Below are 15,239 nucleotides of genomic sequence, written 5' to 3'. Positions count from 1 at the left end.
GGTTGCTTAAGCTGACTTGCACAATTAAAACAAGTTGTATGTTTAGCAGAAGATATTAGGACTTGTTTTCAGAGTATACTGTATATGTTACATTTATTTTTCATACCCCAATTTTGTTCTTGTTTTATGCATGAATCTGACAAAATTTTATGAAAGTTACACTTATAACAAGAAAAACTGCTTAGGCATTTTTACTGGAAAAGACAAAAATACTGATAAAGAAAATAATTTTAAAAGGAATAAGGAACAATACACAGCAATTCACTACAACAGCATATTGTATTATATTACAATACTCTTCTGAGATAATTTTCTGTCTTAGAATTTCCTGTCCATGTATGTGGCATTTACGCACCATCAGTACATTTGGAATAAAATAAGAGTTTTTGTCCCCCTCAGATAAAGGAGAAATGGACGTAGACAGACATCCTAGTGATTTAGGTAGAGCACAATAATTACTTTTACTTTTGCTCATGGTGAGAATTAAACCTCAATTCAGTCAGGACCACATCTGTCAAATATTATAGACAATTTGAAGCAATTTGTTGGTGCAATTAAATACTTAATTGAAGGAGGCACTTCTGTGAATGTGTGTGTGATAAAAGGACACCCTTTTATTTACTAACACAACTTTTACTATTGCACATCAAAATATATATGTTTTATATAATTGCTAAAATTGCACATGTACACACTTTAGTCAGTCAAATACAAGACTGGAGAGATCAGAAAGGAAAAAAAAACAATCTGCCTCAGTAAGTTGTATCCAGCTGAACAGTGAATAATGCTAGATAATGTAGTCTCTTGAAATAGTTTACATTCAATTTGCTAATTTATCATCAACTCTTCTGTGTCATACATCCAACTGCTCGTTTTTAATTGTTCTTTAAGTTTTTCTCCAACACTTTTTCACTGTTCACAAACTATTATCTGTAAAAATCTACATTTACAGTAATTTAAGACATTAAATCCACTTTAAGTGAGTGCACAGAATGTTTATGTATACATGTATAAATAGAAGAGTTTTACTAAACAGAATTTGTAACAAATAATGGTTTAGCAGGTGTGGATAACACTATTATACTCAAATTGCAAACAATATCATTCCCTCTTTTAAAAAGCAGCCAACTTGGTTAATGGCAACACAAATAATATTAACATCTTCATGTAGGTGTGTGTTCTAAAGAATACATCCAAAACTACAATTATATCAGGTAAAGACTAGCAGAAATAACACAATGTCTTTGGCAGTGGTTAAACATGATAAAATAATGAAGTATATTGAAATACAATATTTAAATGTGTGAGACAATAATGACAGTTACACCAAGAGTACACGCAAAGTTATGAGTATATAACAGAAAATAAAACGGCATTTATGGGCAGTTCACACAGCACATGCGTTCAGTCTGCGCTATTTTGTCTACGTATACATGTGTCATTTGGCTGTTGCATCATGAGCATTGAATTTTTAAAAAAAACATGCCTCGAGATCCCTGCATCTTGTTCTGCTCAGTTGCACAGCTTGATACTTTTGAACGCAAGAACACGTCCTGTGTGAATGGCCCCTTAGTCACTTAACAGAGTGGATTGTTTAGTATCATTCTAAACTCAACAATGTAGTTATTTGCCCTCAGGAAATCAGTGCCAACTCTGTTTAGTGATTCGTGAAAAGTTATGCAACTTTTACAAGAAAACATTGGCATGTAAACATACAATTTACAATTATAGGTGTGTATTACAGTTTTAATCCATTTACACCATTTCATATTGAGATCTTTTGCCACACCCTTTCTTGCAAGGATGAAGTTGAGAACAAGCCAAAATGCATGTAATAACCACAGGATATAATGTCAATTTTTTTTTGCAAACAGCACACTAATAATAAGTAAAGAATGTTAACGAAAGTGTTCTCTCATGGTAGAAATGGTTATGTCTCCAGCATCCCATCAAGGTTTTTTTCAGTTGTCTCTTTGTCTGCAGCAGCGTTCACCGGTGCATTGTACTTACTGTTGTACTCCTGTAGAAGTGCGAGCACCTCATGATGGCCAAAATGTTCTGCCTCATCAATTGGTGTGTTTCCCCACCTGATGGAAAACAATTTACTTTTATTTTCAGGGTTTCCACACCTTTTGACTGATGAATTTCCATTCATTTCTTATTAAGACTAAGGAAGTGAATATTCTTAATCAAAAGTGAATGAAGCAGACATTGATAGTGGAATGGTTTAGGGTGTTTGCTCACCTGTCTTTGGGAACAGGGTTCACCTTGCAGGCCTCCAGCAGAAACCGCACTACCTCAATGTGTCCTAAAATCACAGGGAATAGCTCTATAAGCTATTGACTGGACACATTTACTTCAGCTTTTTCCATCATATATTTTACCTATTTTGTGTGAAGATTCCACACCCTGTACCTTATCCATTTTTTTTTTGTTATGCCCATGCAAAATTGCATTCATTATAATTTTTTTTTTAGTAACCGCTTAATTACCAAAACAAAACCCAAGATATGTAATAGTGGCAGTTTTTTTTTTTTTTTTGCACTTCAATACAATATATTTTTATGATGATTACATATCTATATCAGTTTTCTATCATAGGGCATATATATTTCTTTATTACAGGACAAATCAGTACTATATCACATTGATTTTCTGTGCGACAATGGTAATTTATCAGTATTCTAGATGCGTGCACAGATACATATTATACATGCTATTTCTTACTCAAGGTGGTGCTGTTGTTTCAGTGATTGACTTGATTTACATTTTACTTTGCTATTTGACAAAGAAGCAATTTGTTAGTAAACTATAGCAAGTTTAACACATGAACAATATAATTTGACTATTTGTTACGATCCCCTGTTGTCTGCCCTGTGTTCTCTGTTTCTCTAGTCACGTTCCATGTCACTCTTCCTTGTTGTCCGTCCCGTGTTTTCTGTTTCACCGAACACGCTCCCTGTCATGTCTTCCTTGTTGTCCGCCTGTGTTTCACGGTCTCTGTTAAAACTACACTTCCCTTCTTCCTCACTCCTCATCACAGCGTTATTATCCGCACCTGTCGCTTATTTTGTTATCACTGTGTCTGTCTATTTAAACCCTGTCGTTTCCTCCCTCCGTTGTCGATCATTACCGTTTCATGTTCATGTCTATGCCTATGTGTCATCTCCATTCGTGTTTTCTCCAGGTTTTCCAGCCCTTCATGGATGTTCTGTCGACTCGTGTTCAGCTTTATGTTAGTTTATGTTTGTGTTTACTTTTCCCCTCGTGGACTTTTTATTTGTTCCTGAGTTTGTTTATTTTTGTGAAATAATAAAGCCGCATTTGGTTCCGCACACCCTTCTGCCTTTCCCTTATTTCCACACATCATTACACTATTGTCATTTTGGTGTACTACTGAAATTGTAAGTTGTCCGTCTATTTAAACTAAAAAAGTGCCTCAGAAAATACATATTGTGTGGCTTATTTGTACAGTAGCTTATGAGTTATGTGTAGCTCAATATGTATTTTACAGCCAGTTGCGTCCAATGAAATTTCCATGTGGAAGTAATGAATCCTGTTCTATATTTGTTGCATTATCTCTTTGATAAAGTAAAAAACTAAAACATCAAAATATATCAGAATATATTCTATCCTATTATTTTGTAATTGTCTTGAAAATTTTTAGAAAATTTGACACCATCTGGGAATTTTGTAGATCCATTTGTAACAGATTTATGTGCCAGGTCGCTAAAGACCCGATTATGTAATCATTTTTGCCAAAACACCTATGCATTTAAGCACTGGAAATTTCACTCTATGATTAGCAGTGTCAGCAGCTTTAGGGAGCAACATTGCAGACACAAAAAGTACAAATTTGGTTCCCCACTTTTTTTTTAGGTTATCAGTGTCTCGTCCCTACTAAGTGACAAACTACAGTGACATATGTGTGTAGGGTTGTACCTTCAGCAGCAGCTACATGCAGTGCAGTCCTGGAGTCATAGTCCCTCTGTTCCATGTCCATGGAAGACAACGCAAACCTGCAGTCACATTTAATGAAAATGTTATAAAAATACATTTTAAAATATTTCAAAGACTTAAGAGAATTATCAACCATGTACCTTCTCAGAGCAGATACATCTCCTGTGTAGGCAGCAAAGAGCAGATTGATGACCGATTTCACCTGGAATGATAGAAAAGAACCTTTGTGAAACAGTAGTAAGTTATGATGAAGAGATGGAAGAATGGTGGTGGCTTCCAAAGTATCTTTTCTTCTTTAGCTCTAATGGATAGATGTGAATAGTAATTCAGTTAAGTGAATTAAAACATGAACAAGTACTTTCATTTTAAATGTTAACTAAATATTTCTAGTCTGATCTTGAACAGATTGGCAAGATAAACGGCACGTTAAGTTATAATCATCACAATTTATTATGTCCTGCACTGGGTCTGCTAAATCATTCCTGTCAGGTTCTGAAAAATACATAAAAAAAATAATACTTTTTTAAGCCTAGCAAGCCATGCAAAGAAAGTCGTGCACTTTATTCTAATGCTGACTGCGGCTTTGAGGCAAGTGCTAGTAAGGGACAGAAAGGCACCACTAGGTGGCATCACCAAACCTTCAACCCTAAACTCAGCAAGAACAGAAAAATTGCCCATGTTGGCACAACTCAATTCACCTTCATTTTTGTACAAATGTCAAAAAATAAAATGTAATCACAAACCAGAAAATCAATTCCAAGCCTATTTCAAAAGTATATACTAAGTATTACAGTGCATAAACACTTAAACTGTTACATTAAACAAAAATTGAAATTATACATAAAGGATACATTAACATTAATGCACAAGTATGGTGTGCATTCAGATGCAAGACATAGTGCTTTTTCCTCACCTGCTCCAAACACTTTTTCATTTCAACAGATCATCACATAAATGATCTCATTGCATGTGTTTTTAATTACAGACTTAAGGACCTGTCTAACATCTTAAATATAATCCCAAAGCACTATTCCTGTCTGCTGATGTGCAATTATCATTCTCCAGTAATGTGCATGTTAATCTGAGATAACAAATGGAAAGTTTGTCAAGACTCACTTTACATTTTGTCTGGAAAAAGCTTTGCCTGGAAGTTTTAAATAGTTTGAGGATTAGTTTGAAAGTTATATTGACATACTAAGGCATTTTGAAGATATGAAGATTTAAGTTTACATAATTCTTGTGTACTTTGAATACTTTGAATTTGAGTTAAAGTGTTCTGAATGGTTGCTAGGGCATTGCTGATAGATGGATTGATGAATGCTGGAGTCTTTTTGGACAGTAGAGTTATGTCTAGATGTATAGTTAAAGTAGCCAAACCAAATAATAAACATACTGTTTCAAAACAGGTCATTTCAATACTAATATTTATCTCATAATCAGTCTTTTGCAGTCCAAATATATCACATTATAAACACACTTATAGGTTAAGGTTATATTTATTTAGCTAGTGCTGCAATGATGAATGGCAGCTCTTTTAATAGTAGATCAATTAGAGTTTAAATTACAATAATCTTCTAATTTCTTGTGATATTTTTCACTATAAACTTTTGTTTTTCATTCATATTGAGGCCAAACACAACCTAATGCTATCTCACTGGACTTTCTAAGCCAATTTGAGACAAATGATGGCAGTAAAATTAACAATGTATGATGAAAAAGCACGTAGAATTGATTTTTTTGTTGTTTTTCCACAAGATCTGATGAAACATAGAAACAAAATTAATTTCAGGTAACAATGAGATGGGATTAAATACATTTATTAATGATACAATAAATGAAAACTAGGAGAGCAGGGCATTTCAATAAGCGCACAAGGAAAAAACATGAGAAAATAAAAATGATTGATTAAAAACTATTGGAGAGATACAGTTGAAGTCAGAAGTTTACATACACCTTAGCCAAATACATTTAAACTAAATTTTTCACAATTCCTGACTTAAGCATAGAAAACATTCCCTGTCTTAGCTCAGTTAGGATCACTGCTTTATTTTAAGAATGTGAAATGTCAGAATAATAGTAGAGAAAATGACTTATTTCAGCTTTTATTTCTTTCATCACATTCCCAGTGGGTCAGAAGTTTACATAACATTTGTTAGTATTTGGTAGCATTGCCTTTAAATTGTTTAACTTGGGTCAAACATTTTGGGTAGCCTTCCATAAGCTTCTCGCAAGTTGCTGGAATTTTAGTCCATTCCTCCAGACAGAACTGGTGTAACGGGAGTCAGTAGGCCTCCTTGCTCGCACATGCTTTTTCAGTTTTCTACCCACACATTTTCTATCAGATTGAGGTCAGGGATTTGTGATGGCCACTTCAATACCTTGGCTTTGTTGTCCTTTAGCCATTTTGCCACAACCCTGGAGGTATGCTTGTGGTCATTGTCCATTTGGAAGACCCATTTGCAACCGAGCTTTCTTTATGGCTGATGTCTTGAGATGCAGCTTCAATATATCCACACATTTTCCTTCCTCGTGATGCCATCTATTTTGTGAAGTGCACCAGTCCCTCCTGCAGCAAAGCACCCCCACAACATGATGCTGCCACCCCCATGCTTCACGATTGAGATGGTGTTCTTCGGCTTGCAAGCCTCACCCTTTTTCCTCCAAACATAACAATGGTCATTATGGCCAAAAAAAGTTTTGTTTCATCAGACCAGAGGAAATTTCTCCAAAAAGTAAGATCTTTGCCCCATGTGCATTTGCACACTGTAGTCTGGCTTTTTTATATGGTTTTGGAGCATTGGCTTCTTCTTTGCTGAGCAGCCTTTCAGGTGTGTCAATATAGGGCTTGTTTTACTGTAGATATAGATACTTGTCTACATTTTTTCCTCCAGAATCTTCACAAGGTCCTTTGCTGTTGTTCTGGGATTGATTTGCACATTTACCACCAAACTAGGTTTATCTCTAGGAGACAGAATGTATCTCCTTCCTCAGCAGTATGAGGGCAGCGTGGTCCCAGGGTGTTTATTCTTGTGTACTATTGTTTTTACAAATGAACGTGGTACCTTCAGGCATTTGTAAATTGCTCCAATGGATGAACCAGACTTGTCGAGGTCCTGACTCAGTTACACCAGTTATGTCTGGACGAATGGGACAAAATTCCAGCAACTTATTGCGAGAAGCTTGTGGAAGGCTGCCCAAAATGTTTGAAACAAGTTAAACTATTTAAAGGCAATGCTACCAAATACTAAAAAAGTGTATGTAAACTTCTGACTGACTGGGAATGCAATGAAATAAATAAGAGGTGGTAGCTGGTTTCTAGCTAGTTCAAAGCTGGTAGATGTTCCTGGACCAGCAACAATATAGCTATGAGCTGGTCAAGCTGGTAATTGTTTGGAATAGTGACAAGTGTGGACTAGTTAATGACAAGCTTGGAGCAGCTAATGACAAATGTGGACAGACTAATGACCAAGTTGGACCAATTTACAACCAGTTTGGACCTAACAACCAGCTAATGATGAGCTTAGACCAGCTATGGCCAAAGGACCAGCTTGGACCAGATAATGACCTGCTTGAATTAGCTTATGGCCACTTTTGACCAGCTTATGTTTGCTACTGTTTTTATGGATGTGATAACTGGTTTCTAGCTGGTCTACGTTGGTCACTGCTGATCATAGCTGGCCATTAGCTGGTCCTAGCTGGCAGATGATTCTAGACCAGCAACAAACTAGCTTTAAGCTGGAACATGATGGCTGGTCAACCAGCCAATGACCAGTTTGGACCAACTAACGACCAGGTTGGACCAACTAACAACTAGTTTGGCCCAGCTAATGAATAGCTTGGACCAGCTAACAACCAGTTTTGACCAACTAATCACCAGCTAACGAACAGTCTGGACCTGTTAATGACCAGTTTGGACCATTTGATGATCAGTTTGAACCAGCTAGGACCAGCTAACGACCAGTTTAAACTAAATAAGGATCAACTTATGAACAGCTTGAACCAGCTAATTACATTTACATTTATGCATTTGGCAGATGCTTAAATGTACTTACAGTACACCAATTACAGAGACAATCCCACGGAGCAACCTTGAGTTAAGTGCCTTGCTCAAGGATACAATGGTGTTGGCTGTGGGGATAGAACTGGCAACCTTCTGATTACCAGTTATGTGATTTAGCCCACAGCAAATTATAAGTTTGGACCAGCTAACCACCAGTTTGGACCAGCCAATGACCAGCTTGAACCAGCTAATGACCAGCTTGAACCAGCTAATGACCAGCTAACACCCAGGTTGAACAAGCTAACAGCCAGCTTGGACTAGCTAATGACCAGCTTGAACCAGCTAATGACCATCTTATACAAGCTAACAACCAGGTTGGACCAACCAATGACCAGTTCGGACTAGCTAATAACCAGTTCAGGTTAGGTACCAAGTTCCAAAACACAGCTATCAGCACAGGCAGGATTTTCCAACAGGGTATGAACAAAGAGAGAGGAATACTGCAGACACATTGACTCTGGTGAAAAAACATAAATGTGACCAAAATAACAACCCACTGAGGTTCATTGAAAATAAATATGAATAACGATTGATAATTACATAAATATATCATGTTAAACAGACGATTCTGGTCCATCTTAGTTGTGATGTCCGATATTCTCCATCACATAGACTACAGTGGTGGAGCTGTCCTCATTGCACTCCGTAAGAGACACTTTTGTCTTTGAGCTGTCTTTGAGAGCTAGCTTTTCTGAGGGCACTCGTAATCCATAGGTCCAAAGGTGTGCTGCTGTGTTGAGCAACACAGAGAACATATTCGTTTTGTGGGCTTACAGAGAATGGCTGCTGTTAGTGTGTGTGTGTGTGTGTGTGTGTGAGAGAGAGAGAGAGAGAGTGAGAGTGTCTGTTGGCGTGCACTGTAGGTGACTCACACTGTTCTATATGGTGACGTAAAAAGATTTAAAAGTCAACAAAAACAAACACAGAGAAAAACCCCTATTCACAATGCACACAAATTTCAAAACAAAACTATAAAGGTCTGTCTTACTATAGAAACTAGTTGTTTCCTAAAACATTAATCGTGCATGCCTCATTTGGGTCATTTAGGTTGTGCAAGACTCATTTATGTCACGATCATTAATAATAACTAACCAGGCCCACACAGAGTCTGTGTGCAGAACTCCGCAAATAAGATCTGCAGATTTCCGCAGAACTGGAACAATCTTCATTAATAAAGTTCCACACATCCCACAAGCCCTGATTTTTCATTAAGGTTGAAGTGTGTAATTTCTGCACCTCTAGCTGAACAAAACAGAATGGCAAAAATAGTGACTGTTTTCAAACAGTTTTTCGAATACTTCCCCGGCAGACATTGGTCGTATAAAAACATAGTTCTGCTCCAAATTCACAGCTTTGGTTAAGCCAAAGTTGCTGTGTTGGACTGGTTGAGACACTCAAACAAACATGGCAATGTTTAATTTTTTCTTCTTCAAGGGAATCAACCTACAAATTACTTATAGTTGTCCCTGCATATTAAGCCGGATAGGTGCAAGTATTTTAATATTGAAAAGATTGCACCTTTTACTTTTTTATTATTTGGCTAATTTGATTATGCTTTCGGTTAACAAAAAGCACAGTTGAACACATTTCACCAAGTCGGCAGATCTGGTCAGGGCCTGCAGATGACAGATCTAAAAATGCAGACTGAAGCAAGCAAAACAAAAAATCTCTTTCAAATAAACTGCATGAAAAAGGGCAAAATAAGTGGTAGCATTTGGTATGCAGGATTCAAATTTCATGCACAGCTGATAACTTTTAAAGGACTAACAGCAGCTCTTTCTCACCACTTTAGCTGTCCTGCTTCACAGAGACCACAGAACAGCAAAAACATTTTCTCATTTAGTGTAGCGACCTTACTAGCAGTTGTCAAAATGGTCCTGTAGGGGGCACAAAGTTTGTCTATGGCTGACTGTGTGCCCTATTTCAGATTGTAGTGTGGAAATAAGCTTTCCCTGAAATATATTACCAGTTTCAGAGTTTTGGGTATAACTATAATTTTCCCTCCATCAGGGTACATGCAGTCATTAATACAAGACGTGGTATAATGCTTCGATAGAGCACGTGGGAGGGCAAGGCTGGCTGGCAAATGGAAGAGGGCACTCACCCGCTGTTCCCCTCCCTCTCGACGAGGATCAAGCTTCTTGGCGAAGTGTCGCAGGTTATCATAGTTGTGGAAGTTAAACAATGACACCAGATCCTACAACAGAGAAGAGGCTGCAAGTCAACCCAAGATGGCAACGTCTCAAAGCACCCACATATAAATACACACATTGCTCGTTTAACAATCCTATTGTCTTAGGGTTATTTTTGACCCAGCACAGGTAAAGAATACGTTATAAATACAACATATTTTTTTTTACTGGAACAAACGTTGTGACTTTATTGAGACCATCATATCAAACAAAAGAAAAAAGAAAATTAATTTTTGTATATAATTGTTTAAGTGAACATGTCAATTTTGACCCTTATGGGAAGAACCAGTTGTGACCTTTCACCTTCGGGCTCTCTGGATGTTTTACAGCTTTAAATAGTATTTTGTACATCTATAAATTAAATTTGACCTAAAAATATTTCGTATTATCTCATATTTAGCCCCTAGCCACATATTGTTCCTACCTGCTTCACTGGGTACTGCATCTTTCACACAAATTGCATTCCTTTCTCTCAAACAGGGTTTGTGCACACATGCGCGTCATCACACACAGAGTATTTATTTTTTTGGTTGATTTTTGTTTCAGCTTTGAACAGGTAAATAAAGTAAATAAGTTTACTAACATGATTTTTGATGATAGGGTACAATGGGACTAAAGGCCAAATGTTAAAAGACCTATTGTATGTTGTCATCTCCTAAAACCTTAGATAACAAATAACTATTATGGAGCCTTCCTAAACTCCTGTGACACGGCAACAAAAAAAATATTACACACAAAAATTAGCTTTTGCCACCACCTGCTGGCTAACATCTGTAATAAAAAAAAAAAGATTTAAAAAGAGACACATGCTCTTACACTTTAGTTTAGGATGACATTGTATATACAACAGTTAGTTTCGTTCCTCGAATCTGATTGAACGAGAGACGTTCCATGAGCACTGATGGTCTGACGCCATCAGCACTCGGACACTTCACTGTGTGTGTATATCACTCTGCTTGTGTACGTCGTCCTAAACTTAAGTGTAAGAGCAGTGCATATGTGTTAAGAGCTAATGTAGGCTATGCGTCTCTTTTTACATCTATAATTTTTTTTACATTACATATGTTAGCCAGCAGGTGATGGCAAAAGATAATTTTTGTGTGTAATATGAGCCAGTTGGGGACCTGAAGTGAATCTGTTCATATCTGTGGCATTGTTTACATAGAACAGCGCTCCATGATCACTTGTATTACTACTACATTACTAAAGCTAGGAAACAGCTTTAAACGGCTTTAAACGAACAACTTCAGCATTAAGAATCATCACAGCTGAGAGACACAACAGACTGATTGATTACAGAACTCAACAAGCTTACCTCTTACAGGAGTTTCCACATTGGAAACATTATTTCCAAATTTTTACCGTTTTTTACCACGGTTTCTATAGGGAATGACTCTTGCGTGCCGGCTACAGCGAAATAGAGAGGAATACCACCACTTGGGCCGCTATTTTACCACTGAGACATCTGACCTTCAAAAAGCTGACAACATCTTTGCTTGGGTGTGGCAACTGATGAATGCACACACTCCGTCTCTCTCTCTCTCACACACACACACACACACACACACACATTCTTGTTTATCCAATAACTTGTTCGAAACAGCACAAGCCATGATACTATTTCTGATGTGACATTTTGAATAACTAACGAAGGCTTGGACGCATCATTTTTTTTTTAACCATCAACAGTAGATTCTGATCGGTCGCGTAAGTAAGTAGTTCCATGCACAAATGCGTTTTTATGACTGTACTCAGTTTTTCCAAATGTTTTTTAATTTACTTGTTCATTGAACTATTGTATATAAGCAATGTCACACTTGCAATCGTGCTATATGGCCCTAAATATATGGACTGTGGTGTGGTGGTGGCGTAGAGGGCTAAAACACATAACTGTTAATCAGAAGGTCGCTAGTTCGATCCCCACGGCCACCACCATTGTGTCCTTGAGCATGGCACTTAACTCCAGGTTGCTCCGGGGGCATTGTCCCTGTAATAAGTGCACTGTAAGTTGCTTTGGATAAAAGCATCTGCAAATGCATTAATGTAAATGTAAATCAGCACTGCTGTGTAGGGCCATATAGCACGATTGCGAGTGTGATATTGCTTATATATAATACCCAGCCCTACATGTATCTAATGTGTGCTTCACATGTGTGAAAAGTGCATACCGTACCCAACATCTCTACACACAGAAATGTGTCTCAACCCCTATCTTGGTTAATCATTAAATATTTCATTAAGTTGCCAGTACATGGGTGCAACATTATAAAAAACGAATGGGTTTGTGTGTGTGGAAAGGTTGTGTGTGCAAAGGACATTCACATACCGTGCAGAACTGGATACCCCGAACACTGTTGCCCAGTTTGTCCAATGGAGGAGACCAGCACATGATGCCCATCACATTGGGCACAACAAGCAGAATGCCACCAGCCACACCAGACTTGGCTGGAAGACCCACCTGAAAAAACAACTGCACTGCATTTCTGGATATACAGTAATTGTGGTTCTAATTATTATTATTGGATTATCATTTAAAGAACTACTGTTCCTAGAAAATGCACACAAAGTCTTACATGGAAGGCGAACTGTCCAGAAAAGTCATACATGCCACAGGAGTGCATGAGGCTGAGGGTGTTTCGTACAGCCTCAGGGCCCAGCACACGCTCGCCTGTGATTGGACAGAAGCCGCCATTGGCTAGCGTGGCAGCCATGACACTAGCACTCTCACAGTTTACCTCAATGGAGCAGAGCTGCATATATCAACACAAAAACATCTGAATAGTGAAAACAACATGATAATCAATATGATTAACAATAAAAACATCAGTCCAGCACAACTACACAAGGGGGAATACACTTAATATACTCCCGAGACCCTGAAACATTACGTTTTAACTGCTATAAGCTATGCATAATTTAATTTAATTTAAACCAACTGATCTCAGTTCAGGAGACTCTAAGCTGTCATTAAAGCATTAAACTTTAGACACACCAAGTCATGTTTCAAAACAACATGACGCCAATCTCAGCTGAGTTTGTCTTTGGGAGAAACGGCAACACAACTACATCTGGTAAGAAACTTCATTAAGTTTTTACATTAAAACCTGTTTGAGTCAAAGGAGTAGAGTCTCTAGATTCATCCGAAATGCCATTTGAAAAATGTAATTGATTTATCGTGAAATAGTATATTGGTAAACACAATGACCCCGTACGTAGACTATAGGCTAATTTTCCTTAAAATATCCTATATTCACTTTGCATCATCACATTCGGAATCACTGGATACACCCAAAAGCAGGAAAATGTTGCTTTCAGATGCCTTATACAGAGTTAGGATGAAAATAAGGTGCATTTCAAACTGTTCTGAGGCCAGTGCAGATAGACAGCACACTCAAGGTTAAGTCATTCCCTAATTAGAGAGCAAGGGAGCATCCTATAGCTTTCCTATAAAGCCAAGTGCATTCCCTCCTAACATCCAGTCAAAAGTTCAGTTTCAGTCTGCAGATGATGTTTGGACCACTTAACATGTTTGGCAGACATAGGACAATGGAAATCAATACATAGATTCAGAACTTTACAAGAAAAATGTTATTTTAACATGGTTGGCAGTGCTTGGATGATGCTGGCCATTACTTTGAATCAGAATTAATTATGCCAATTTCTGATGTAAAGTCTGTAAAGTCTCAAAAACATGAATAACCTACTCTCCAGGAAACATAATATATATATATACATATATATATAAAAAACTTTCTATAGCTTGGTATTATTTTTGTTGAATGTTTCTTAGGGGGTATTGTTACAGTCACGCTCGGGTCTTAGAAGGATAAATAGCGATCTACATTTGTCAATAAATGTTGATTGACCAATCCTTGAATTTATTGTTCAAAAAATGTCATTACAAGAGTGAGAGGCCTTTTGAGGCATCAACACCCTAAGTGCACTTGAGCAATTGTGTGTATGTGTGTGTGTGTGTGTGTGAGAGAGAGAGTCATCAGCTAGGCTATCCCATTTCAAATGCTGTATGATTTCAGAGGCACATGAGAGGAGTCAAGAGACAGTCACCAGACTGCAGCCTTGTAATTCCTGTGCCATGTCAAACTAAGCCAAAGTCACTCAGGTCAGACATTCTGCATATTTTTGTAAACAATGTTGCCTTCTTGAGTTTATGAAGAGATTGAACAACACAAAAAACATAACTTCAGTAGGATATACTCTTTTTATGTTTCTCTTGGTAAGTTTGAATTTCTGCCTCCATGGCCATACAAATTGTACATGAAACTGCACACTCACCTTAAAGTGCACCTATTATGGTTTATAAAATGTGTCTGATTTTGTTTTAAAGATCTCTACAATATATTTATATGCATCCAAGGTCAAAAAACACTTTAATTTTCTCATAATTTAAATTGCAGCATTACCCTTTCTTCCCCAATGTGAAAAACAACTCATTCAATGATCCGTTCTAAAGCGTTCATTCTAAACTCCTCCTTTCAGAGAGCCTACACTGCTCTGATTGGTCAGATGTCCCAGTCTGTTGTGATTGGTCTAACACTTAAGTGTAGTTTTTGAGGGTGGGTCAAAGCTGTTCGCGAGCAGCCAATGAAGACCAGAGGCATTCTTTTGTTACCATATTACGTATGTTAGTAAAGGAAGTAAGTCTGGAATTACTAACGACTCGTTTCAGGTGATCAGAATCAGAGTCAATAACTCTATTTGTGGTGCATTTTGAGTTTTAAAACTTTGCAGACTTTTTTTACATTCACAAACAGCTTTATAACACACTACATGAATGGTAATATTTGAAAAACCATAATAGGTGCTCTTTAAGGTAGATGGGTCTACATTCAATTATTTACCAAAAAAGTTCAGATTTGATAATATTGCCTTTCCAGTATCATTGTGTTGCAATTCAAATTTTGCATTACAACTACAAGAATATCTTCTCTATTCATGGACTTCCAAGAGATTTGGCTCTAGAGGAAACCTTATGTTGCATCTGTTATATTATTTGTAAACCAGAAACT

At 37.3% G+C, this 15,239-nt stretch overlaps 1 protein-coding gene across 1 annotated transcript in view; it reads right to left on the bottom strand.

The window, feature by feature from the left end:
• Positions 1–264: 264 nt before the first annotated feature.
• LOC127655199 (glutaminase kidney isoform, mitochondrial-like) overlaps positions 265–15,239 on the bottom strand; it is a 62,299-nt gene continuing 47,324 nt past the window's right edge. Inside the window, exons 12-18 of the mRNA XM_052142852.1 lie at positions 12,786–12,962; positions 12,539–12,670; positions 10,125–10,217; positions 4,101–4,162; positions 3,943–4,019; positions 2,245–2,308; positions 265–2,087 (exon numbers count right to left, since the gene is read on the bottom strand). Coding sequence (XP_051998812.1) covers positions 1,931–2,087; positions 2,245–2,308; positions 3,943–4,019; positions 4,101–4,162; positions 10,125–10,217; positions 12,539–12,670; positions 12,786–12,962 — 762 coding nt within the window. The 3' untranslated portion in view covers positions 265–1,930. The remainder of the gene's footprint in view (positions 2,088–2,244; positions 2,309–3,942; positions 4,020–4,100; positions 4,163–10,124; positions 10,218–12,538; positions 12,671–12,785; positions 12,963–15,239) is intronic.

This window comes from Xyrauchen texanus, chromosome 14, assembly GCF_025860055.1.
Source record: "Xyrauchen texanus isolate HMW12.3.18 chromosome 14, RBS_HiC_50CHRs, whole genome shotgun sequence".
Lineage (NCBI taxonomy): Eukaryota > Metazoa > Chordata > Actinopteri > Cypriniformes > Catostomidae > Xyrauchen > Xyrauchen texanus.
The sequence above is the reverse complement of the archived record's forward strand: the minus strand, read 5'-3'. Positions and strand labels throughout refer to the sequence as shown.